General features: G+C 36.5%; 2 protein-coding genes across 4 annotated transcripts; one reads left to right on the top strand and one right to left on the bottom strand.

The window, feature by feature from the left end:
- Nucleotides 1–1,668: 1,668 nt before the first annotated feature.
- LOC110683740 lies at nucleotides 1,669–12,024 on the top strand. 2 transcript variants are annotated; one of them, XM_021860135.1, is made up of 4 exons: nucleotides 1,669–2,366; nucleotides 3,057–3,905; nucleotides 4,595–5,707; nucleotides 9,095–12,024. In XM_021860135.1, the coding sequence occupies exons 1-4, from the start codon at nucleotides 2,174–2,176 to the stop codon at nucleotides 11,680–11,682; spliced, it is 4,743 nt and encodes a 1,580-aa protein (XP_021715827.1). In that variant the 5' UTR covers nucleotides 1,669–2,173; the 3' UTR covers nucleotides 11,683–12,024. The 2 variants fall into 2 exon arrangements, with proteins under 2 accessions (XP_021715827.1, XP_021715828.1); XM_021860136.1 differs by having other exon boundaries at nucleotides 2,150–2,366; nucleotides 3,071–3,905.
- Nucleotides 12,025–12,141: 117 nt separating this feature from the next.
- LOC110683741 (RNA pseudouridine synthase 5-like) lies at nucleotides 12,142–24,537 on the bottom strand. Of its 2 annotated transcripts, XM_021860137.1 has the most exons (13): nucleotides 24,335–24,537; nucleotides 24,172–24,229; nucleotides 23,902–23,976; nucleotides 23,233–23,323; nucleotides 19,858–20,020; nucleotides 19,153–19,240; nucleotides 18,032–18,116; nucleotides 17,839–17,914; nucleotides 16,060–16,127; nucleotides 15,443–15,512; nucleotides 14,565–14,643; nucleotides 13,338–13,431; nucleotides 12,142–12,362 (listed from the first exon to the last, which is right to left on the bottom strand). In XM_021860137.1, exons 1-13 carry the CDS (start codon nucleotides 24,414–24,416, stop codon nucleotides 12,309–12,311), a joined length of 1,083 nt encoding a protein of 360 aa, XP_021715829.1. In that variant the 5' UTR covers nucleotides 24,417–24,537; the 3' UTR covers nucleotides 12,142–12,308. The 2 variants fall into 2 exon arrangements, with proteins under 2 accessions (XP_021715829.1, XP_021715830.1); XM_021860138.1 differs by lacking the exons at nucleotides 23,902–23,976; nucleotides 24,172–24,229; nucleotides 24,335–24,537 and adding an exon at nucleotides 23,486–23,892.
- Between the last annotated feature and the right edge of the window lie 688 nt (nucleotides 24,538–25,225).

Below are 25,225 nucleotides of genomic sequence, written 5' to 3'. Positions count from 1 at the left end.
TAGCAACAACTGAAGCAAGTTTCTTAAGAAAGGGGTCTTTAGGGTGAACTGGGGGCATAGGAATTTAAGCGGAATTCCTGGATTTCATCGATTGATAAAACCGTGCAGAAACTTCTTATAGTTGAATTAACTAAGGTTGAAGATGATGAAATTGATCAAGAAGCTAAGCCATGGGAACCTCCAAACAGTATGCCATCGGTAATAATCTGAGAATTCTCAAGCTAAGTAATCTGAAAATGATATTTTTTTTTTATTTGATGAAGATAATTATTGATCTTTAATTGAATGACTTGGCCCTGCGTTTCATACTAGTCCTTACCCGACCCCGACTCATTTAATTAAGGCCCAATTTGGACCGAATTTGGCCCGCTAAATAGGCCTAATCGAAGCCATTAAAGGTCTCAACCTTGGGCATGACTTTGATACCACGACAATTTTAGGGAAAAGACTAGCTTAGTGTCACATATTTCCTGCATTTGTACAAGAGATAACCTAGCCAATCTTGGTGATTAGGAAACAATCATAACACCTTACAACTTCCCTTAAGATAAAAAATACTAAAGATCCTATATATAATATTTTAAAGATATCAATATAAAAATATATCACACGAATATATTTTTCATAAATGATCGTATCTTAAATCTTTAGTAGAAATTGGGCTTCTTGAGAGCCTTGCTGGCCATCTCATGAATTTTCAAGGAGTTTGCCAGCACATCTTCTTAACTTTTGTCTTTTATTTCTCTTGAGTGTTCATGTATATCTAGTTGATGAACTTTAACTTAAACATTTAGAAACTTTCTTCACGTTCATTATCTAATTTGAAGGTCTTTGCCAAAAATATTAATACGTCTTTTTATCCTTTTTCATGCCTTGTTTACTTACTCGTCTTGCTTAATCATGAGTAGATAGTTTTCTTAGTGTAGGAATAAGATGATCTCTACCAGGTCATTACTTTATTAATATGTACGTCTTCTTCTATCTCTATTTAGTTGACACTTTCCTTATTTATGTTTTTACTATATATACATTCCACCATTATTGTATTTAATGACCGATGAACAAAATACATAAAAAGTTGATACTTCGAAATTATATATCGAGACGAATCTAATAAGACACTACATTATGTTTTTCAATATGTATCAATGACAAAAGACTGTTAGAAGGGGTTGTGTGAATGGTGCTAAAGTCAAAATGTGTCAATTGAAAAGAAATGTAGAAATACATAGATACGAATGCATAAATTGGCTATTCAAAGACATATTGGAGGCAACACACATGGAATGGAGCAATTCTACAATCTTTTAGGCCCAATGATTTAAATTAATTAGAGAAAACAAAACATTCTAGTAGGTCGAATCAAATAAGTAAAGATCACGACTGAGTTTTCCTTGCGCTCCAAAATTGCATCAAGACTCAAGAAATTCACCTCGAGTCAATAGCCAGAGCAAGAGCTATTCGACCAGATCTAAACAACAATACAAATTCATTATCAGTCCACATCTCTTAGAAAAATACATATAATCAAGTCAATTCAAAAAAGAAAACACCTAATCACAATCACGAACAAAGTCCAAATAAGATTACAGCACACTTAATAATCCCCATAAAGCAATAGCAATATAGATTGGAGAGAAGAAAAAAAGGGAGAGAAGAGTAGGGCACACAAAGGCACAATACACAAAACCAAAGAAGAAGAACAACCAAGAAAGAAAAAAGAAAAGAAGAGAAGAAGGAAGGCGGACGTGAAAGCATAAAATTAAAACGAGTTAAACCCACAAAGCTTTGAGATACGCTTTCATACACCTTCTCTTTCTCTCTCCTCAAAAACCAATCTCTTCCTTCTTCTCTTCTCCTTTTTCTCTCTTTCTCTCTTCTTATCATCGTTTCTCTCTCTAACTTTCTCTCTCTTCCCTCAGCAAACCCAACCTCAACCCCTTGAGAAATAATCACTTGCACAAGATTTCCCCTCAAAAACCCAATCTTCCTTATCTCTCTAACCCCAGAAGAGAGAGAAAATCCGCCATTGCCGCCCACCTTCGTTTCTTCACAAGATCCACCTCTTTTGTTGTTCATACCCCAGAATTACACTTGGGTTTTTCTGGGTTTCTTTGATTTTCCCCAAATCGTTTGTTGTTCCATGTGATTTTTAAGTGGTGAGAGAAAATTGATGCCGCCGGAGCCATTGCCGTGGGATCGGAAGGAGCTGTTTAGGGATAGGAAGCACAACCACGACTTTGGTGCTTCTTCGAGATGGAGGGATTCTTCTTCTTCTTCCTCTTATGGCGGATCCCGCAATAACAATAACAGCGATTTTTCCCCTCGTTGGGGTTTTCCTTCCTCCGACTTTCGCCGTCCTCCTGGTTAGTCTCTTTCTCTCTCCTCTTTTTTTCCCTAATTCTTGTTCTTGTTGATTAATTTGAGAGTTTTGAATCTAGGGTTTTTTTTGGGTTAGGGTTGGGGAAAAAGTTGTTTAGGGTGAATTTATTGTTTTGTGTCGGCAACCCTAGGTCAACCTACCCTAATTTTATTTCTGTGTTTTGTTTTGATTTTTAGGTGGCTTTTGATTATATAAACGATTGCTTGGGTGATTTTACATATTTTTATTGATTTCCCTAATTTTGTTGGTGAAATGGGGTTTTTTTTGGGGGTGGGGGGGTTGGTGAGTTTTGATTTTTGAGGTTTAATCTTTCATTAGGGTTCATTAGGGTGCTCGAGTTTGGTTTGCCAGGGAGTTGTAGGTTAATGAAGAATTTTTAAGACTGTTTGTTCGTCTTCGGGTTTGAGGAGATTATTAGGGTTCATTTGGAATACTCTAATCGTTCTTGAGGTTGTGTTTATTTTAATTTAGCGCGTGTTTTGGGTTGTGGAAGCTGATTTTGATGTTGAATCTATGTTTTGCGTCGGGGTTGGGTGAGGATCTGGTTATTTGTAAAGGTTTCTATTGTGTTTTAATTGAGTAGTGTTATTTAGTTTACATGTGTGTGAGTAGGTTGATTGCTCCTTGTGTTGATACATGGTTTTTTTTCCTTTCTCAAATTTATATCTTGAAGGTCATGGTAAGCAGGGTGGATGGCATATGTACCCTGAAGATCACGGGTATTCCACACCTCGTTCAGCTGATAGATTTATGGATGATAATAATATGTTTAGACCTTCTGGGATGCGTGGAGATGGTAGATATGGTAGATTTTATAGGGAGAATCGTCCCTCCTTTGGACAGAGAGATTGGAGAGGGCAGTCTTGGGAAGGTAATCACCATCATGGTGGTCCAGCAAATGGAGTAGGCAGACCACATACTGTCAATGATCAGAGGGCAGTTGGTGATTCACCTGTGCGTGCTTCTCATCCACACTCTGATCCTCGAGATCAGATTCATGCAAAGGAACAAGTTGATAAAACGGGTGATGCTAATGGGTCTAGTTCTGGCCAAAAAGTCGATAAAGAGAATTTGCTGGGATCTCTTGATTGGAAGCCTCTTAAGTGGTCCCGTTCAGGAAGTTTGACGTCTAGGGGTTCTGGTTTTAGCCATTCAAGTAGCTCTAAGAGTATTGGAGGAGAGTCTAGTGATGTGAAGTGTGATTTGCCCCCCAAAAAAGTTACCCCTGTTCAGTCACCTTCTGGTGATGCTGTTGCATGTGCGCCCTCTGTTACTCCATCTGAAGAAACATCTTCTCGGAAGAAACCACGACTTGGATGGGGGGAGGGGCTGGCCAAGTATGAGAAAAAGAAAGTTGATGGCCCAGAAGACAATGTTAAAAGTAATGCAATTTCAGCTAGTAATGTGGAACCCTCACATTCGCTCCCCTCAAGTTTGGTTGTCAAGAGTCCCAAGATGTCGGGTTTCTCTGATTGTTCATCGCCTGCCACACCATCATCTTTTGCTTGCAGCTCTTCACCAGGTATTAATCTGGTTCATTTTTATTGCCATAGTGTAAGGTGATACTTTTTTTTGTTTTTTTTTTGTTTTTTGACTCCCTGATTAATTGATCATACTCTTTGTTATGCTTCAACTTGAGATTAGAATTTACAACTGTTTCTTTTGTTGCTTCCATGACATCCCTAGCATCGTATTCCTTTAAGATGGTTGTAATTAAATTATTTACTGAAAACATTATCAAGGTATCAAATAAAGGACCTTATATGTGGTGAAGGTTCACTTTTCAGCTTACAGGTTTTTGAATATTTTCATCTCCAAAGTATATATTGAGAAGATTTTTCTCTTAAAAGTATTTGTATAAGTGGTGTTAAGCCTCTCAAAATCTCAATACTGCTGGCATAGCTCATCATTGAGCAGGATGTTGCACTTGTGACTCTCTGGCCATTACTGCACTACTGCAAGTCTGTATCTGATTATTGTACTTCTATTTGCGATTTTAATTAAGCCATCACTACCATATCCTTTACTTTATATAGGTCACCTGAGTTGATGTTTGGCTTACCGGCAGTGAGTACAAGTTGATCTTTTTTATTTATTTTTTTTTTTTATATAATATCCCTAAGTTTTGATATGCTAAGCCTTTTGACCATCTTTATGTGCTTCTAGATTTATTTCTTTTAGTATTTTCCTCACCAAATTAAGCTATAACAGGGCTGGAAGACAGAACTTATGGGAAAGCAGTAGATGCTGGTGGTGATGCTAGCAACTTCAGTGTCTCATCGATGCCTGTTCATGAGAGTCAGCTCGAAGGTTCACATTTTAGGTTGGAAAAATTGGAACTGAAGTCAGTCGCCAACTTGGGCTCTTTGCTCAATGAATTGCTACAGGCAGATGATCAATGTTCTATGGATTCTGGTTTTATGAGATCCTCGGCTTTCAATAAACTTCTGCTGTGGAAAGGCGATATCTCAAGGACATTGGAGTTAACTGAAACTGAGATTGACTCACTTGAAAATGAATTGACGTCATTGAAGGCGGAAACTGATAGAAGCTTCCATCGTCCTGCATCATCAAATTCAGGGCCTGCAGATTATAAAGATGGACCAAGTGATTGCCAAACTGTCTTCCCAAGACCACATCCTTTGGAAGTGGTTTCAAATGGGGAAATGATTTCGGAAGATAGACTTCCTTGTGATGATGCAGGTGAAGTTCAAGCTGAAAGCAAGGATGAGGATATTGACAGTCCTGGCACTGCTACATCTAAATTTGTGGAACCTCTTGTTCAAAAGTCCATCTCCTATGATGTGTGCAAAAATTCTTCCGGGGAATCTGGGTTTGTTGAGTCTACCAAAAGTGCAATGGATTTGGGGACATCATGTCAAGGCCATGATAGAAGTGTAGTCCAAGTAAATAACATAATTGCAATTGATATTGAGAACCCTGGTGTGTGTGATAAAAAAGTGGACAGTATATGTGATACAGTTATAGCTTCGAATAAGGAATTGGCTAATAGAGCCTCGGAGGGGCTTCTTAAGTTATTGCCTTGTTCTGATTCGATGGTGGCGAATAGGGCTTCTTGCATACCTGCTGATTCCACAATGAAGGAGAAGTTTTTGAGAAAGAAAAGGTCCCTCAGATTTAAAGAGAGAGTGATATCACTGAAATACAGGGCTTTTCATCACCTTTGGAAGGAGGACTTGCGCTTACTTTCTTTGAGAAGTCACCGTGCAAAACCCCAGAAAAAGCCAGATCCGAGTTCCCGTATTCTGCAAGTAGGGAATCAGAAGAATCGGTCCTCCATACGTTCACGTTTTACTTCACCAGGTAAATAGAATCTTACAGTTAAAATACTATATCTAATATTCTAATGTAGCTTCAAATTTTGCTTTTTAATGGAAGTGTTTAGTTAAGTTGGTACCACTTTTTTTATCTGTGTTTTTTTTTTTTTTTTTTTTTTTTTTTTTTTTTTTTTTTTTTTTTTTTTTTTTTTTTTTTTTTTTTTTTTTTTTTTTTTTTTTTTTTTTTTTTTTTTTTTTTTTTTTTTTCTTTTTATGTTAAGTTTTAGTTGTTTTGTACTCTTACTATCGTGGGTTCTTTTATGCTTAAGCTTAAGGAAAGAAAGCATCGATTTTCCTGAAACTATGGGTTGCCACTTCCATCAATTTTATACAAGTAATGAAAGTATAACAGAAATTTAAAGTTCTGTAGGCATTTATTTCTTTTATAGTTTGTATTATTCATTAATCGACCTGCTGGAAGATGTACTTGAAGTCTTTTAAGAATTGTGAGTAAGTCCTCAGTGCCAGGACTCAGAAAAGATTACTTGGCAGTCTCTTTCACTACAAGGTGTGGTTGTCTTGATTGGGAAATTATTTCATGTAATCCCTTTAGGCTATTTTCTGATTATTTCCTACAAAATGACTTATTCCACAGGTAAAACCCATATGGGAACACCTTCTCTCTACACCCCCAAATAGTTGTGTCGGTTGCTTTTTGATGGTTTCTAATTTCCACTATCACCAATTGGATCCCTTGATACATATTTCTCTAGTAAAAACTATGATCAAATTTTTTAAGCATGACCTTCTAAAAGCAATTGGAACCACTATTGGGACCGAGTAAGTACTAAAATTACTCCATTCGTTTTTTAACAAGTGCTTCATTTCCCATTTTCAGCCGTTTTTCTAATAAGTGTTCCATTCCTATTTTTGGAAAGTTGTAACAATATTTTCATATATTCCTTCCCACTAATGGTCCCCCCATCCCATTTTTAAATATGTTTACACTCTTTTCTCCTCCCCACAATAACCCACCAATGCCTCTTCTAATGTTCTTTTAGTCTTCAACGTTCCACACTTGAAAATATTTATTGGATTCAACCCTTTCTCCTAAAACTTTGTGAAAGTCTAAGTGGAGTACTTATTAATAATCATAGTAACGGAGAAGCTGATTTCTTTTTAATTGAAATGAAATATTGGAAAAAATAATTAATTTAATTTAAGTGGAGTAAGAAAATCAATTGAAAACCCCTTGGCGCATATTTCTCTTGTAAATATGACTCCCCAACCACTTAAGGATATCATATAGAAATTTACTACTCCCTCCGTTCCCTTTTGTTTTTGGCGTTTGGAATTATGTACGGCTATTAAGGAATTGTGTAAAGTAAGGTATATTAGAATAATTCAATGATTGATAGTACCAATATAGTTGAAAAAAGAATATAGTACATGTGGGGTAAAGGAAGTAGAAGAGATAGGAGAGAGAAAGTATTGGAAAATTATTAAAATAGTACAAAAAGTACAATTGCACATGAAAAAGTAAGGACAAATGAGTATTTAGATTGTAAAGCAAGGGTAATTTTATCCAATACTTATGACTATAAAAAGGAAAAATACTAAATGTAAAGAATAAAAAGGAACACCTAAAATAGAAACGTAAAAAACAGAAGGGAACGGAGGGAGTACTTACTAAAGCTGTCCTTTTGTTGGGCCACTGCTAACACCTTGGTTGATGGAAAGTTTGAAGCATCTCATGGGTTTTTTGTTGGTTTATCTACTTTGAGTAGCTTTAGTGATTTATAGAACATCAACAAAGCCTTATTTCCAAAATGATTTGGGGTTGGCTAACATGAAGCGTCGTAAGGAACTAGCTTTAATGATTTATAGTTAAGGAAAATATAGTCATGTGGTGTCTTGTGAATAATGCTTACTCTCTCTCTCCCTCTCCCTCTCTCCAACGAACTCAAGTTTTATGCCTCTTCTCAGTTCTATCCTATCCACCAGGGGTAATTGTTCTACCAACCTACCTATCACCTTTTAAGTCATTTTGTTGTGATATTAGTTTGAGGCAGCAGGGTGGTGGCATTGGTGAGGAATGGGATATTTTCACTGGATTAATAAAAGCTATGTGGTGGACTGGTGGCAGACAGTGGGTAGGGATGAAGGGGTTGAAGCATCTCATGGATTTTCTTGGTTCTTTGCCTTTTTTCAACGAACCCCAATTATTCTCTCTTTTCAATTCTGAACCCATACTAACATGGGAAATTTCTACCAACCTGCTAGTTACCTTTCAAGTGTATATGTTGTGCGGTCAAAGAGGAGAAAGACAAGGGTTATTGAGGGCTTGAGACAGCAGTGGTGGCAGAGAAGAGGAACGGGAGATTGTCACTTAATTAAAGAAACTATGTGCTGGCAGCAGAAGTGAGGAGAGGCTTGAGGGTTTGCCAGAGAAGGGGAGGGGCTTGAAGGGAACAAATGAGGGATTTTGATTTTCTATATTTTCTTTTATAAATTTTGAAACAGCTCAATGAAAACACCGTGTGCCTTACCTCTAGAATGGATCAATATGTCGGTGATTTATCAGATAATAGTTTTAAATTTACGGATTTATGGGTTGATTTCTTTTTGCGCTTCAGTAGTCTTTTTTCTCTACAAATTATGATTTTACTACCTTGATTGTTGGTGGCATTAGTTTGAAGCATCCTTGATTAAACAAATTGCCAAAGCTTTTGCTTGTGTCAGAAAGATGATTGCTGATGGAAATTAAATGACATGGTATCCTGGATTTTAAAAAATAAATTGCATGCATTACGTAGTTTTTTTTTTTTTTTTTTTTTTTTTTTTTTTTTTTTTTTTTGAAAGAAATTGCATGCATTTATGTAGTTAGAAGATAGAATCTTATTTTTTTTTTCTTAGTTGGTGTGTTATATGTAGCCAGATCAAAGAATTTTTCTTTGAGTGCTCTGTTTCATATTTGCATTGGTTGAAATATATGGTGGATGAAATGTCATTTCCTTATTTGCTAGTAGAACTATTTCTTGGAGATAGTTGATTTTAAATTTGGCCAACTACTTGTGTTAGCAGCTGAAGCTGTTTTTCTACTATCCATGGACAACAAATTCTTTGGGTGGTGTGTGGCAACTAGATCATTCTTCTTGTAATGTTTAAGAGCATAGAATTAATTATTTTTGTTGGCAATTATTTTGAGTTAAGTTGGGGTTGAATTATGAATGGAACAGTTGTTAATGAAGTAGAAGTATTTTCTTAGAATTTGGCAGAAGTTTATGTATAACATTCTCGACTCTCTGTTGATTTTTAATTACTTGATTTGTCAATGGAGATGATTGATTGATTTTTTTGGGTGCAATCATTTAAATATTTTTAACTACCTTGGTCTGTATGCCTAATTTTGTACACTTAATTACTTTTGCAGCTGGAAGTTTAAGCCTGGTTCCGACAACCGAAATCATTAATTTTACTGGAAAGCTGCTTTCAGATTCCCAGGCCAAGGTTTATAGGAATGGTTTGAAGATGCCAGCTATGATCTTGGATGAAAAGGAGAAGATGTCAAGGTTTTTGTCGAATAATGGATTAGTTGAAGATCCCTGTGCAGTTGAGAAGGAAAGAAGTTTGATCAACCCCTGGACTTTTGAAGAGAAGGAGCTTTTCATGGATAAGCTAGCTACTCATGGGAAAGATTTTCGGAAAATTTCTTCTTTTCTTGATCATAAGACTACTGCTGACTGCATTGAATTCTATTACAAAAACCATAAATCAGAATGTTTTGAGAAAATCAAGAAGCTAGAGGTGAAAAAGATAGGGAAGCCTATATCTGCCAACACATATCTGGTGACCTCTGGGAAGAAATGGAGTAGGGAGATGAATGCTGCTTCTCTTGATATTTTAGGTGCAGCTTCAGTTATTGCTGCTCAAGCTGACCAGGCCTTGGAAACTTCAAAGTTGCTTCTAGGAAAATCTAGCAACAAGAGATCAAGAGGATCAGATGGAATCATTGAAGAATCTAGTAGTTTGTTTGGTGCTGAAGATGAAAGAGAGACTGCGGCTGCTGATGTTTTGGCAGGCATCTGTGGTTCGTTATCATCAGAAGCAATGAGTTCCTGTATCACTAGCTCTGTCGATCCTGGTGAAGGCAACCCGGAACGGAAGCACCAAAAGGTTGGTTCTTCCATTAGACGGCCTTTGACTCCGGAGGTGACACAGAACGTTGATGATGATGATACTTGTTCAGATGAGAGCTGTGGAGAGATGGACCCTGTTGACTGGACAGATGATGAAAAGATTTTGTTTGTGCAGGCATTCTTGTCTCATGGAAAGGATTTTTTGATGATTTCTCGACGTGTGAGGACAAAGTCAAGTGATCAATGTAAAGTTTTTTTCAGCAAGGCACGGAAGTGTCTTGGTCTGGACATTTTACCCTCTGGCAGTGGAGGAAATCATGCAAGCGATGATACTAATGGGGGAGGAAGCGACACTGAAGATGCTGGCATTGTGGAGACTGGTTCTATTGTCTGTAGTGATAAATCAGGTTCGAGAATAGATGAAGACCTGCTGCAGGTTAATCAAGATGTGTCAAAACCTGATGTTACTATTGAATTGAATGCGTTGGAAGAAAATTGTGGTCCAGGACAGTTGGATCATAAAGATTCTGATTTGGTACTGAAAGATTTGGTTCCACAAGGTCACCTGGCAGACGTCTCAGATCCACTTGCTTGTTGTGGGATGGTCGATGTCATGGTTAAGGACTCTGCTACAGCTGTTGATACCAAAAGACCTGAATTTCATCTGATGATCCAGGATGATAAAACTAAGGTGAACACATTACTTTGTAGAAGTGCTACTGATGTTGCATGTCACGATTCAGGTGTTGCTGTGGATATGGAAGCTGCTTCTGGAATCTCTGACAGCATATCAGAAGTGCATGTATCTTCTGCGCCCGTCAAATTTGTAAATCCTAGAGATGGGTTGTTTAAATCATCGTCTGTGGGTAATGTGCATCATCTTCTGTCTGGTAGCTCTATGATGAATCAAAGTGAACTCTGTCGAGATTTGAAAGGTTTCCCATTAGACCTGTCAGTCAAGTCAGAATTGCATGATGTTTGCACTGTTGGAGATGAGAGTATTGATCAATCATATCAACGTTCTTTTCTCAGAAAGTGTAGTCGTGCTGTATCTCACAACTCAGTTGCTGAGCTTCCTCTTCTTCAACAGAGTGAAGATGAACTTGGCTCCAGCTGCTCTTCAAAAACAGAGAAGTCATGTAGAAATGGTAATGTGAAATTATTTGGAAAGATACTCAGCAAAACATCTTCAGTTGATAAACCGACTTCTAATGCCGTTTTGCATGATGAGAAGGCGAAGCACCATTCCAATCAAGATGTAAATGGGAATTCTATGAGCTTTGCTGATGACCATAATAGTTTTTTAGGTCTGGAGAATGTTCCAATTAGGAGTTATGGTTTTTGGGATGGAACTAAGATACAGACTGGTTTTCCGACTTTGCCCGATTCAGCTTTGCTACTAGCCAAGTATCCTGGTGCATTTTCTAACTACTCAATATCCTCGCCAAAGTCAGAGCAACAACCCTTGCCAGCAGCTGTGAATGGTAATGAATGCAATATGAATGGTGCTTGTGTTTTCTCGCCGAGGGAGTTCAGCAGCAGTAATGGCGGGAATGTTATAGATTATACGATTTTAAGAAACCAAGATGGTCTGCAGCCTTTTAGACTAGATATGAAGAAAAGGCCTGAGGATGTCGTGTTCCCTGAGGTGCAAAGGAATGGTTTTGAATCTTTAAAGCAGCAGGGAAAGGGTGTGGTTAAATTGAATGTTGTACAGGGAGGAGATATTCTTGGAGGTTCATGCAGTGGGATTTCAGATCCCGTTGCGGCTTTGAAATTGCATTATGCCAGTCAACAGTATGGTGGTGTCGGAGGTCACTCAGTAAATGGGATTGTTAGGGAGGAACCTTGGAGAAGCCAAGGAGGAGATGTAGGGAGGTAGTAGGAATGCCAGGGGTCTTTAACAGGAAGGCCCCCTGGTGTGGCAAATCGTCTTTGTTTGCCACAGTTGTACATTAGGTTTTTGTATTGTTGAATTCATCTCCTTTGTTCTACTGAAAGATTTAATTTAGGTTGCCTTAGATTGCTTGTAATATTGCAGGGTTTGCATTTGTTGTATTCGATGGAAGATACAAAAAATAATCTGGAAGAAATTTTGGGAGGTGAGGAATTCATAGTCAATCTTACGGCCTCCGTCCATCTGTCAACAAATTAATAGTCTAATGTTTTTGTTCATATGCAGTTCTAAGTTTAATGAAAGAGAAGATCATAGTTCTGGTTATTATTTCTATCGCACTTGGTTTCTCTTGAGGCCTAAAGTCTCTGATTTTTGAAGTTGTTGCTGTTATGTCAGCATTGATTTTTTAACTTCTGGATCTCACTTTAAGACGGATACTATGGATTTCAGCTATTAATTGAATCATCCATTTAATCAACTTTGATTAGAGAATTTGAAGGGGTACATCGACTAAAGATCAAATAATTAAACAAAATATTGCACTTACTAGTACATTTAATAGGGTACAACACATTAAACCGATAAAACAAAATTGTCAGCGACTTCCTCAACTACTCTTCCTTTAATTTTAGCATAGATGGTAGTGGTGCAATGATCCTCAGAACCTGCAAAGATTGAAAAGTTGAAAATTGATCTCATGGCAATGGGGAATGGAACTTGGAAATAGAAGTATCAACACACAAGCACAAGGCATCAAGCTCAAAATATGGGGGTGAATAGAGAGTATTTGTAAGTCATTAGACTGAGCAAGTTCCCTGTGCCACCTACTATCTATAAATGAACATAACACTTATAAGAGTACTAGTCAGATAATGTGATTTGTAAATACATTAGACTTATTTTATGTTGGCTTTCCTAGTGCACTTGATGAAAAGTCAGTATTAGATAGCAACTACCAAGTCTGCTAATCGCTTATCAGGGAGAAGAGGGAAGAGGGAGAGGACATAAAGCAAATTGTTGTTCTTAATTTCTTATGGCAGAAGCTGAGATGAGTTGAGCTAAATGTTGTTCTTATGGCAGACGCTAAACATCAGCATACAGTCGTTCAAATGTTGTTACAAGCAATTATATTTTCGAGAGGTAAATGTCCAATTTCAACATCTGCCAGTTGATTCATGCATAATCTCACTAAGGTATGTTTCCTGTTTCCAACCAGGAACTCAGAAATTTAGTGGAAACGTTTAAAACCAGCAAGATCACTCTATTATTCTTCAGTCACCAAATGACCCTTTCTTTAGAAAAATCATTTGAATAGACCAAACTAACTTTAATGCCATCTTTATATACATATCTTGTTAATATAAGAACAATAATAAATAACATGAGATTCCTAAGCAAAAATATTGATCTATTGCTTTAATTTATAAAATTTGTTCCCTCTAATAATTGCTTCTAAGTTGTCATTTCTCATTTCCGTTATAGATATGCTGTTGTCAATGTGTCTATGGTCAAAGAAAATATTGTTATCACTTTCATTCCAGAGCATGTAACTGAAACAGACTCATCATCACAAAACAATACTAACCGAGCTTAGATGAGAATGAGAATAAAACGCGTAAATGCACTAATCTTATAATTACCTCATTTGAAGTAGGGTGGGATAGAATCACTTCATGTGCGTGCAAGTGATACCCACAGTCCCCGGGAACAGGTTTTGTAGGCCGTTGATACCCTCTACATATAGTAAAGTTCATTTAAGATAAATAAATTGACAAATGCAAAGACAATAAAAACACCTCCCGTGGCCTGTAATCTGCATACAGCTACTAGTACATTGAATGAATAAGCATCTGCGAGTCTGATGACATACTTTTCTAATCCAAGATATAAAGCCGTTAGCATTTCCACACATCACAAGAATTCGGTTAAAACAAGTTTATATCATATTGGTATTATAAAGTGCCTCACCTTCTATTGTTAATTACAAAATGACCTAATTTGAGGTACCTACACTTACCTTATACAACTTAACTTTTTTATAAATAGAAGGTGATAGTATAAAGGAAAATCACATTACTAACTAAAAATCACATTACTAATAAAAAAACCCTTCACGGGACCCTTTTTTTTTTTTCTTTTCTTTTTTTTTTTCCCAACATCACCCATTAGAATTACCAAAAGTTAACTAATGGTAATTAAATTGAATTCAGAGATTTTAGTAAAATATAAACAACAAAACTCCCCTTGTTTCCCAAATTTGCTCATCAATCTTATTTATTTTCTTGGAGAAATAGAATTTGGAGAGGCCTTCTGCAATTTATATTCTAGTAAACATCTTATCAATTTAATCAACTTTAATGAATTTATATTGAACGTCAACATTATATATGTAATGGGAAGTGATCGAAAAAATTGTTCACTTATAAGGTGTTTAGTACAACTTATAGTAAGGATTTATGGGAATATTCTAATATGACTTTCAATTTGGATGTGAAAGAGTATAACAAAAGCTGCCTTAGAAGTTGGAAGCATCATGAAAGAGAAAGGCCACACACAGAGAAGTATTTGATAGTTGCAGCATCAACAATTACCCACAAAGGCTTTTTTTTTTTGACAAGACCCACAGAGAAGTATTTGATACTTCCATTATATCTTTACTTCTTAAGGACAGGCTACAACATATAAGCTGTAGTACTGCTTATTAGCAATTTGTTAGCCATGTAGTCTCCATCTCCCGGAGCTCAACAAGATAATTAGCAAAGACCTGCCTACATACATGTTCATAATCCCCCCACAAGTTGGTTTGCATGCTTTGTTCAACAGATTAAACATGAGAAGGTAAAAGAAGGGATCCAAAATTTCATTACCCATCTTCTGCAAAGTCCTCCTCAACAAGCTCCGAATCAAAACACTCTGGTTGACCACCAGCAACATAGAGAGGATCATCTGAAATGTTAAAAACGACTATGGTATAAAGCAATATTTACTAAGTGGAAACAATCTCTACAAAGCAATATCATATTATCCGCTTCATTATCCATTCACATAAACAGATATTTTAATAAATGGTGCTATTTACAAGAAAAAAATCTAAACGGAAATCTCAGCTATTTGCAGTATCAATTCTTGAAAGACTCTGAAAATTCAGTCTTGTGAAGTTTTCGGGGACTGCTCCAAGTGGAATCAGCTTTGCCCATGACCAGCCGGAAAAAGTGAAGTCATATCCAAAAACTCACAAAAATAACACTTCACAAAGAGGGGCAATAATACAAAAGGTGGCTACATGTAAAACCATTAAACACTTTTGGGAGCAAAAGCATAGAGGGGGAGGGGCAAAAGAGTAAAGAGCTACAGAGATACAAATCACAGTATGTTAACACAAAAGGAACCTTTTGGACTTTTAGTTGGATGCAACATCCATAGATTAATAGAATTAGCAATTAATTTTAACCACTGATAAAATGGGTCAAGAAAAGGCATAGAAGTATGAAGAGTTTATCAATTTTGACATAATAATTGTACTACGGGAATACTCCATACTTATGTCTATTCTACCAAATATCAAGGATATTATAAATCACTGAATGACCAACATGTGCTTCAATTTTTCTGGATTGTCAGATAATTAGCATCAGATTTTGTTCAGCATGGAAAGAAATTTTACATTCATTGACCTAAGAACACTGGACACTGGCGTATCGATCAAATATATAAGAATACCTTAGAGATGTAATCAAAAGTTTACCTAACAGTGGATACCCTATCAGGGATAGATGAATACGTATTTGGTGAGGCCTTCCTGACTGTATCTCAACCTGTTCAAGTAAGCCACAAATGAGAATAGTGGAAAGCTTCCTGATGCAAAGTTAAAACGAGAATAGTCAACTCTGATGGAAAAAGTCTCTACATAATCCATCTTCACAAAGCTAAAGAGTCAGGTTTACAGTTATTAGCTTTTGGTAAACATCAATGTGGCCTGCATGTGCTTTTATTCTATTTAACAAATACTCTGTCTCTCTAGTTGCAAATATGACACTTCATATATCATAATCATATTAAAAGCCACAAGGCCCTGCTCTATAAGAGGAGACACAAGCAACATGATCCTCATACTTGCACATAAGTTCTTTAGCCAACCACCCTCACCACACTTTGTGGACCAGCAAAACAAAAACACTTCCCATTATATTAGCGGAGCAACAGTACATATCGCTTCCAACAAAAGTGGCTTTCTAGCATTGAAAATGCTTTAGGAAACCATAGATACAGGCGTCTAGACAACCAACAGCATCGGATATATTCAAAATTTCAGATATAAAGGTAAGTCACAGGTGCTTGAGAAAATAGTGGTGAGCATAGTACCTGCACCAGTGACTGGTCTTTCTCAAGATCTCTTTCAAGAACCCTGACTTTGCTTAGGGCTGGTTTACCTAGTTAAAATGAGGGGAAAAAATCAAGATTATGCATCCATAAATTTTTTCTAGTAAACTCTACATGGAACTTTTATTCTCTCTTTCACCGCCTCTCCTCTGGCACACAAAACCGATTACAGAATAAGAATATTGCCTTATAGCTGTTCGTTAGATGGATTATTCTGGAACATTTAGCGTTGGAATAAAAACTACTACTATTTCTATCCCATTCTATTTTTACGTAACAAAATTAATTTTACAGAAGGTTCTTTTGAAAGGCATAAAGCTCGAGATCAGGGAGGGAAGACCGGCCACCTTTAAGGCAAAAGGCTTTGGAACAATCCCGAGTGCATTCGGCCTTCTTGCATTTTCTCGGGAACCAACTCCGAAGTAAGAAAGAGGAAAGACAGGGTGAATGAATTGCATTAGTGCAATTTGGCTAGTCATTTAGAAGTTAAATGAATTAATTTCCTAAATGTCATTTATTCATTCAAAGAAATGCCCATAATTTTCAAAACATGAAGCTTTTACTTTCAGTTATTACTTAATAACATTTTCTCGTATAATTTGAGAAATCAAAGAATTAAAAAAAAAAAAAACAACCACCCCATATCACTTGAAATAGAAATGAGGGAGTATCATACTAGAACATAAAAAGGCTGTAAGATAAAAAGTAGTAGTCTTGCTCCTGCAAGAGATCTTTTATGTTTCAGGAAATGTTTCATCACGAGACTTAATCACTTAATATTGAACATGCTCTTTTAAATTGCATGATATGTTCTTTATGTTTGCAATTAAATGAGCATGCCAGTGTATTGAAAAGCACGTGTGCAGTGAGAGCCCGATGAGCTTATTGTGTGGTTCAGGTTGATCATTGTAGTTCCATTATTGCTCTATGCGCTTATTTCTCTCTATATATCTCATATCACATGGGTCCTCTTTTTTGTTTCTTTCTATCTCTCTTATCTCCGTGATTTTAAAAGTGATGCATTAAAAAAAAACAGAGGAATTAATAATATTAGGAAATTTTGTATTTTACCACCCACATATATGAAATTACCACCCATAAAAAACACTCATTTTAAAATACCACCCCCCCCCCCCCAAAAAAAAAAAAAAAAAGGTTTCGCCACCATTTAACACTTTCTGTTAAGAAAACCTTTTAATCTAACGTTTTATAAAAAAAATTCTTCGGTTTTGTGCCAGGGGTCATTTTTGCCTTACAAAACCGATTTAAGGTCAAAATTTACGAAAAATGATTGGAAATGCCTTGTAAATTCGTAAATAGCAATGAGAAAAATTTACCCATGTGGCCATGTGATGTATATGACCTTTATTGTATATTTCTATTCCAACACCTACTTTGCCAAGCTAATATTCATTTTAAAAAGTTCTAGTAACTAGCCACCCTCTGTTTCAACAACTATCAGCTACTCAAAAACTACAAGGTAATCGGTATTTCTAATTTTTCCAAACATGCCCTGGCTTGAAAAAAAGTATAGTAACATATGAAGGTAGTGAATCATACTTGGAGATCTCTAACCTATTAGAGATGTGCTTCAAGGTTAAAGTTGAAAATTTAATTATTGTATGATACGAAATTATGAAGTATTAACAATACATGCAAAACTAAAAAAATTACATGATGGCTTTACACCGTTGTCCTCTAAGGCCTCTAAGAGTACTAAATTGATATAGGAACAAAAATTGAATTTAGATAGAAAATAACCTGAGGGCAGTGCAACATATAGACCCTTAGCAACCCCAGGATATCGTATAATTCCAATTGGCTTGTTGATCAGAACCTGTCAATTCATTTATTCCAAGGGTAAATGGATGCCGGGTTATGGTGTTTACTCCCAGGGTAAAAAAGTTGTATAAAAATCCAAATAGAAAGTGTTACTTTTTTTTTTTGGGAATACCTCATTCGTGTCTATAATCCCCTTGACTAGTGCCCGATATGTTTTGGTTATCCTTCGTTCTACTTCATTCTCTGAGTCTATCTCTCTGCAATGCGTCAAATGTAATTTTAGGCAGTTAATAATGGTAGTTTATGATCTAAAACCATAATTCAAAAGATTAAAAAAACAGCTATCAAAAGAATAAATCTACAGCAATACAATAACTAACAATAATATAACAAAAGTAACGATCACATGATATTGTCCAGAAGTACAAGGAATCGGACAGCAACTGGGCTTTTGTCTACTAAAATTCCCAAAGTTGCTTTCTCTTCACACTCATACATGGAGCTACAGATACTGCTCTAAACATTTCACTTCAGATATACATATCCTTTTATTGTTTTATGAACATCTAACTATATGCTTAAGCCCCAAGATACATCAGACTTTCATGTATCTCAAACCAAAGGATCCTCAGTCATCAATCACACAAGAGCTGCAAGCCACAATATCCATCTTTAACATTACAGAATATGGTAAAAAACACCAGCTGATCTAAATAACTCCTCTTGTAACCAAGGATCCTCAATCAAGCAAGAGCTGTAAGCTAACAGAACACTGTTGTAGTGGTCTTTTTAAAAGATTCCAGACACATCTTTGCAATAAGCTTCTAATCAGGCCAGAAAAAATTAAAAAGCCTTCTCTGAAAGCTATTCAAGCATCGGCCTTTCAGGTATAATATAGTAAATTTAGCATAAACAACAAACTAACTGTTATGTGAACATGCTCCATATCAAGGTTTTGTTTTCACAAAACTGTAGGTTCAACAATTACCACTAGCACACAGAATTATTAGTTCTGATCCTCCACAATTCCACAGAACCAAACCAGAGCATGTATAAAACTTAGTGACTTAAACCTTATCAAGATCTCATGTACTCTCACAGAGTGATCAAATTATGAATTTAAGTTAATAGTAATTTCTAGCTCACTTTATCAACAACTACTGAGTTGTTGAAGGCCGTGAAGCCATAGGCAATCCCAAAGAGGGCATTTTGACCGGGATGGAGGGACTAATTAGTGAGACAAGCTTAAAGAAATTATGAACAAATTGTATCAAAGGAGTCAATTTTACTAGCCTTTTTCCTCTCACCAATGATGTCCCGTCAGCAAAATATGCAGCAAGGCGAGCCTTAGCACTCTTCGTCTTTGCACAAAGCAATACACCTGTCATAGAACCAATCACCACATGACAAATAAGTGTCAATAAATTCCAAACAGTAATTTTCACTCACCAAGAAAGGAATCTCTGAGTACACCAAGTATAAAAGTAAGCGCAATGCAAAGATATATACAGATGTCATTCTGAATAAGATAAATATTGCAAAATCGTTACAGGAATGTAAAAATATATTATTAACACTCTTTTTTGATTAAAATTTGAAGTTTTTAAAGGTTCTCGCACCGGTATGACAGTTCAAGAGCTTTTAGCCTGTCCATACATTATTTACAAACAGATATAATTTACAACATATTTATCATTTTAAGCAACTTGACTTTTACTGAATAGAATAAGTAGGCTAAACTTAATTCACTTTTATTTATTAACTTACATTAACCACAAATGCTATTTAAAATAATTACTTCCAGCATCTGTGTTCACTCAATGCTTTCTGTGAATCTTAAGACATTACTCGAAATAATAATACTCAAACATGTTCTATTAACAAGATGATAAGAACAAGTGTTCAACAACTTCATGCATTAAGAAAAAGAATATTACACTAAAAATCAGGTTCACCAACACTTACAATTGAAGTTCACTATTCAACAAGAAGGCTGACCTGATGTGCCCCTGCCTAGACGGTGAACAGGAACAGGATGAAGTTGACCTGGTGATGAATTGCCATTCTTGTTCGCATGCCACTTTAACTGTGTCAAAACAGTACGCTGCTGGAAGAGTCCTCCAGGTAGAACTTGCAAACCAGACGGCTTATTTATAGCAATCTGTCATGTAGCACCAAATATAAGCCAGCATGAATTTCTACTACGATCGAATGGAAAGCTCAAACTATGGATGCATAGAACTGTAGGAATAAATGGCTATTACGAATGCAAGGTTTTATCACCATCAACTCTCATGCAATTGACAAAGGATTTAATTACAAAAGCTTGTCCAGGTTTTGATCTGGATTACACAAGTAAATTTGATATATGTGTTTTATGTGCTATTTTATCCCCCGTCTCACGGTCATTTATATGCATATTTGGGCTATTTGGAGCTACTTTTAGTACTAATGTGTGGTTTTAAGTGTTTTGTAGAGTTGGCATTTGTTTTGTAGGAATTTCCCGGTTTGCCGGCAATTCATATGGTTTTCCGGCCACTACGAGATGATGAAGCTTGTAGCACACTCATGACCGTTGATTATAGCCCAAGACTGATCGTATCGGTGACTAAGGGCTCGGTTCGTGGAATTGGTCCGAGCAATGGACCAAGGAAGTGTCGGGCTCTTGATGATTGAAGCCAAAGGAAACAAAGAAGAGAAAGCCACGGTCAAAGAAGAGCCGGGCCTGATTGGCTGCTGATCGGGCGGTTGACAAACAAGAACATGAGCAATAAGGCGGACCCGTGTATTTCCAAAATCACCCTACTTTGATTAGACTAGGTATTGATAAACAAGTTGAAAAATTATTCAAGGGAATTGGCATGACTAGTCTGTTTAACTTGCATTATGATGCATATGATTATTTAACGGTAGAATTCATATCTACTTTTAATTTAATTAAGTCACGTTCAACTGTTTATCATGTTCAACTTCGATTGCTTAATAATGATGTGAGACTATCTTTAAAAGATTTTGGAAAAATGCTTTTGACTTGAAATCCGACAAAACCATTGAACCACCCCAAGACTTTTGTGTCGAGGTTTACTTAGTCCTCACGGGGGAGGTTTTAGAAAGCTTCCAACATGCTAAGGGGACCATTATTCACCATCCCGTGCCAAAATTTTGGCAAAGATTTGTTAGTCTCACCATCTTTGGGAGGCATGAACCGGCTAATGTTAGGAGGGATGATTTGGAATTGTTGGCCTCCTACTTTATTCCAAGGTGTGGGAAGTTGAACATCCCCCTTAGGATGGCTCAACACTTCCAACGTAGTGCTAAGGCGGTCGAAACCTCTTGGGCTAGGACTCTTATTTATTTTGGTGGGTTAGTAACCCACATTACGATTAAATTGAAGGGTTTTACGCCTAATAGCCATAGGAGAGTGGACGGCCCTACCTTTAAGGACCTTACGTATTTGGGAAGCCTAATGTGAGTCAGCCCGATGAGATGTTGTGGATTATTCATAGGGAGTCGGGTAGGAGAGACCAAACCTTCAAATTGCCTAACCTCGCCTTGACCAAGTTTGACAAGGGTAAGACCAGTTACACATTCGAGTAAGGTAATCCAGGAGAGGCACAAGAGGCTCACCATTCTCTACCTCAATCTCCATCTCACCCACAACCACCACCCCAACCTTACATGCATGACATCCTTACCTCTTCTGTTAACTACAACATCGATCCTAATGCAATTTATGACTTCTCGGCTTTTAGGAGCCAACTTGATTGGATAGAGATGGGCCAAGGAAGGGTAGAGGGTATGGTTCAAAACCTTGACTCTAGGGTGGGTTCTCTAGGACGGGTTGGACATGTGGAACGGAGCCTAGGGAGGGGTCTATACCCTATGTATGATGACTATGCACGCCGAGGGGATAATCTCCCCGAGGCTTTGGTTCCCGATTGGTTTTTATATCCTCGAGGAAGATATTCCACCCTGATGCTTTTGGTAGTTATGTGGACTATTCTACCGTCTATGGTTACGGAGCCGATGTTCCTTTTGGTGGGCTTGGGGGGAGTGTAGACCCTAACTATTTTGCAGGTAGTTCGGGTCATGGAGGTGCCGGCTCCAGCCTTGGAGGTTGGACCGGTTATGCTCGGATGGATGCAGATGATGATGATGATGAGTAGCTTTTCGTAGCTACATTCCCAAGATAATGAGAGCATTGCTTGATTTGGCTTTGGAGGAGATGATTTTGTATATATGGTATTACTCTCTCTTTTCTCTTTTTTTATTGCTTTTTTAGGATAGTTAGATCTAGTAAATTGCAAGAGCCTGTTAGATCTAGTAAATTGCGAGAGCCTGTTAGATCTATGTTGATTAATAAATTGCGAAAGTCTGTTAATCATGTTATATGTGCAATGTTAATTATTAATTGTTATGTTTTATCTCGGGATATTAATTATTGGTGAACCTGTGACCCTACGCTTCTTATTATCGTTTTATCTTGGGATATTAATTATTGGTGAACCTGTGACCCCGGGCTTCTTATTATCGATTTCTCCCTTTTTATTCTCCTTAGTTTAATTCACCTTTAAAAATAAATTGGTTACTTAATAGTTTAGATTATACTACTTAATTAGGAATAGAAATGGTTGTTTCCTTGTGGATTCGACCCTATTTCCCTATCTATTATTAGTTAGTGGTTTTAGGTTATTTTTTTGATTAGATGATACGACTTTAGCCTCTCAAAATCTGACCCTTTCACATGCCTTTCCAGTTTAGATTGACGTATCATTAAGACATTAACTTCCCCAATAAGCACTGAGTTTGAACTTCCAAAGAATTATACAGCCAACCTTAAGAAAAAACCTCAAAATTATTTAAAAGTATTATCATCCTATTAAACAATTTAACAAATAGTATTTTTCACAAATTATATCGTATACCTCATAGCACCATGCATGAGGTACTCCATTTTTTTTTAAAAAAAAAGGACTTAAGGTACTCCAATTTTTAAGGTACTTCAATTAACTATGGTCTTAAATTGTATTTTTTTGAGTGATTAAATTTGTGTATGTATATACTCTTAATGAGTACTTTATATATTCCTATCCATAATTGACAAAGATTAAGTTTATTACAAATAAAGGGCATATTTATTTGCCCAAGAGCACCATTTAATGATAAAAAAATGTATATTCTTCACAAAAGAACAATACTTATTGCACAAATATCAATAAATTACAAAAATTATTCCCTCGGTCCCTTTTTGTTTGCACCATGGGCCCACTTTTTTGGGAGCTTTTTGGGTCAATTTGTGCAAACAATAAGGGACGGAGGGAGTACAAGAAATACATGAAAAAACCAAATGCAATTAGCATTAGAAATATTTACCATGTCATCATCTTCATAGAGCACTTCGAGCAAAAAAGGTGTCTCGGGCTCACTCCACGGAAGTCGATGATAAACCAACTTCGAACCAACTCTACAACATTTAACACTCAATAAATGGTAGTTAAAATACTTAAATTAAAAATATCCATATACGAAAGGGAAAAAAAATTAATACTTCCATCAAATTCCATCATTTAATTACAAACTTCACAATTATCAATTTGGCATTTTCCAAATCAAGCTTCACACTTACTTTATGATTAAGTGGATATCATATACTCCCTCCATTCATAATATTTCTACATTTGTTTGTGTGTGAGCCAAGTTTGTAGACTTCCATCGAATTTTCTTACATGCAAGTATAATAAAACAAACAATAATGGGATATAGTAAAAATCCATATCAATGCTTAATTTTAAAAGCATCAAATTTTTATAGTAATTAAGAATGCAAATCAAAGATATTACGGAGTAACACCTATTCTTAATTACAATTCTTATGACCAAACCGAGGGCTATAATCAAATTATTGATGGTCTAGTACTCGTATTTTAGTTGGTTAAAGTCTTGGAATAGAACCCAAGACAGGGTTAAGTCCAGTCCACATCATCGCCCTTTGTAACTCTCTATACACATTTTCTTTCAAAAAAAACCTTAAAATAATACTGACCTAAGAACAGTATCTGGATCAGTAACAATGTCCCCATCAATTGTAATCTGTCCATTATGAATTCTCTGTAACCAACTGATTAAACCAGGAAACACATTAAACAATCAGAAATCAAATAAAACTACGAAAAATCAGATAAAATAAATCAAACCCTCTAATTATCAAACAAAATAAAACAAACCCATTAATTATCATTCATTTATAAATGATTCAATTTCAACAAATTGAAGAAATTGGGGAAAATAATAATAGAAAATTATATAGAAATACCCCTGTAATGGAGCTGAGCTAGAGTAATTGGAGGAGTAGAAATTGATGAGAGTTAAACCTAGAGAGAGAAAAAGAGGAGAGAGAAGGTGTTAGTATGAAATTGAAGAGAGTGTTGAGTTGTGTAGTTGCAGGTTAAGGGATGAAGGTGGAAGAGAGAGAAAACCTGAAGAAGAAGGGGAAATGACGTCGTTATAAGTGAGACCGTCGTTGAATTCAGGCCATTGTATTCCGATTGCCGTCGTCATTGCTGCTCTGTTTTGGTATTACTAAACTTGGATTATATAAATTCCGATGATTTTAGTAAGGAAATCACGAGAAAATAAAAATAGATTTGTTTCATGTGTTCTCAAAATAAAAATTAGTAATTTCATGTGTGTTTTCTAAGTACAAATTTTAAGTTGCTCATTACGAGTCATTTAAGTATTTCTTACTCGAGATAATTGTGAGTCGTTGTGTAATTTTATTGGTTTAGCCGATGTCTTAAGTTGTTGAGTAACGATTAGATTAAAAGTGTAATTAGGGATGTCAGTGGGGCGGGTCAAGTAGGAGATCCGCCCCATCCCCGCCCCAATGGGGCGGGGATGGGTCTCGGTTTGGCGGGTGGTGGGGTGGGGATGGGGATAAAAACCATACCCGCCATGGGTGATGGGGCGGGGGTGGATTTTAAGTTGTACCCGCCCCATCCCCGCCGCCCCACTTCGTACCCGCCCCATCCCCACCTCATACCCACATCTATATATCTTTTAAAGTAAAATTACATACTTTTATTCAATTTATAAAATAATTACATGAAATACAGTATTAATTATAATACTTTGTACGACACTTATATTATAACACAAAAATGTGTATAAAATGTTTTATTTTATAATTCGTATTAATTATGTAAGATTGTGTGTTTGAGATACAGATATTAGGTGGATCTTGGGTGGGGATTAGGCGGGACTTTGGTGGGGATAAGGTGGGCGGGGATGGGGATGAAAATTGGACCCGCCGCGGGGATGGGGATGGGGATGAAAATATTAGGTGGGGATGGGGATGGGAAGACCAACAT

The sequence above is a fragment of the Chenopodium quinoa genome, unplaced genomic scaffold (assembly GCF_001683475.1).
Source record: "Chenopodium quinoa cultivar QQ74 unplaced genomic scaffold, ASM168347v1, whole genome shotgun sequence".
NCBI classification, from domain to species: domain Eukaryota; kingdom Viridiplantae; phylum Streptophyta; class Magnoliopsida; order Caryophyllales; family Amaranthaceae; genus Chenopodium; species Chenopodium quinoa.
The sequence above is the reverse complement of the archived record's forward strand: the minus strand, read 5'-3'. Positions and strand labels throughout refer to the sequence as shown.

Coding starts and splice junctions, on each gene's coding strand:
- LOC110683741 (XM_021860137.1), bottom strand. CDS start 24,416: ATGACGACGGCAATCGGAATACAATGGCCTGAATTCAACGACGGTCTC. Junction 24,230..24,334: donor CATTTCCCCTTCTTCTTCAG/GTTTTCTCTCTC, acceptor TTCTCTCTCTAG/GTTTAACTCTCATCAATTTC. Junction 15,513..16,059: donor AAGACCAGTCACTGGTGCAG/GTACTATGCTCA, acceptor TTACTTGAACAG/GTTGAGATACAGTCAGGAAG.
- LOC110683740 (XM_021860135.1), top strand. CDS start 2,174: ATGCCGCCGGAGCCATTGCCGTGGGATCGGAAGGAGCTGTTTAGGGAT. Junction 2,367..3,056: donor CGACTTTCGCCGTCCTCCTG/GTTAGTCTCTTT, acceptor TATATCTTGAAG/GTCATGGTAAGCAGGGTGGA. Junction 5,708..9,094: donor TTCACGTTTTACTTCACCAG/GTAAATAGAATC, acceptor TTACTTTTGCAG/CTGGAAGTTTAAGCCTGGTT.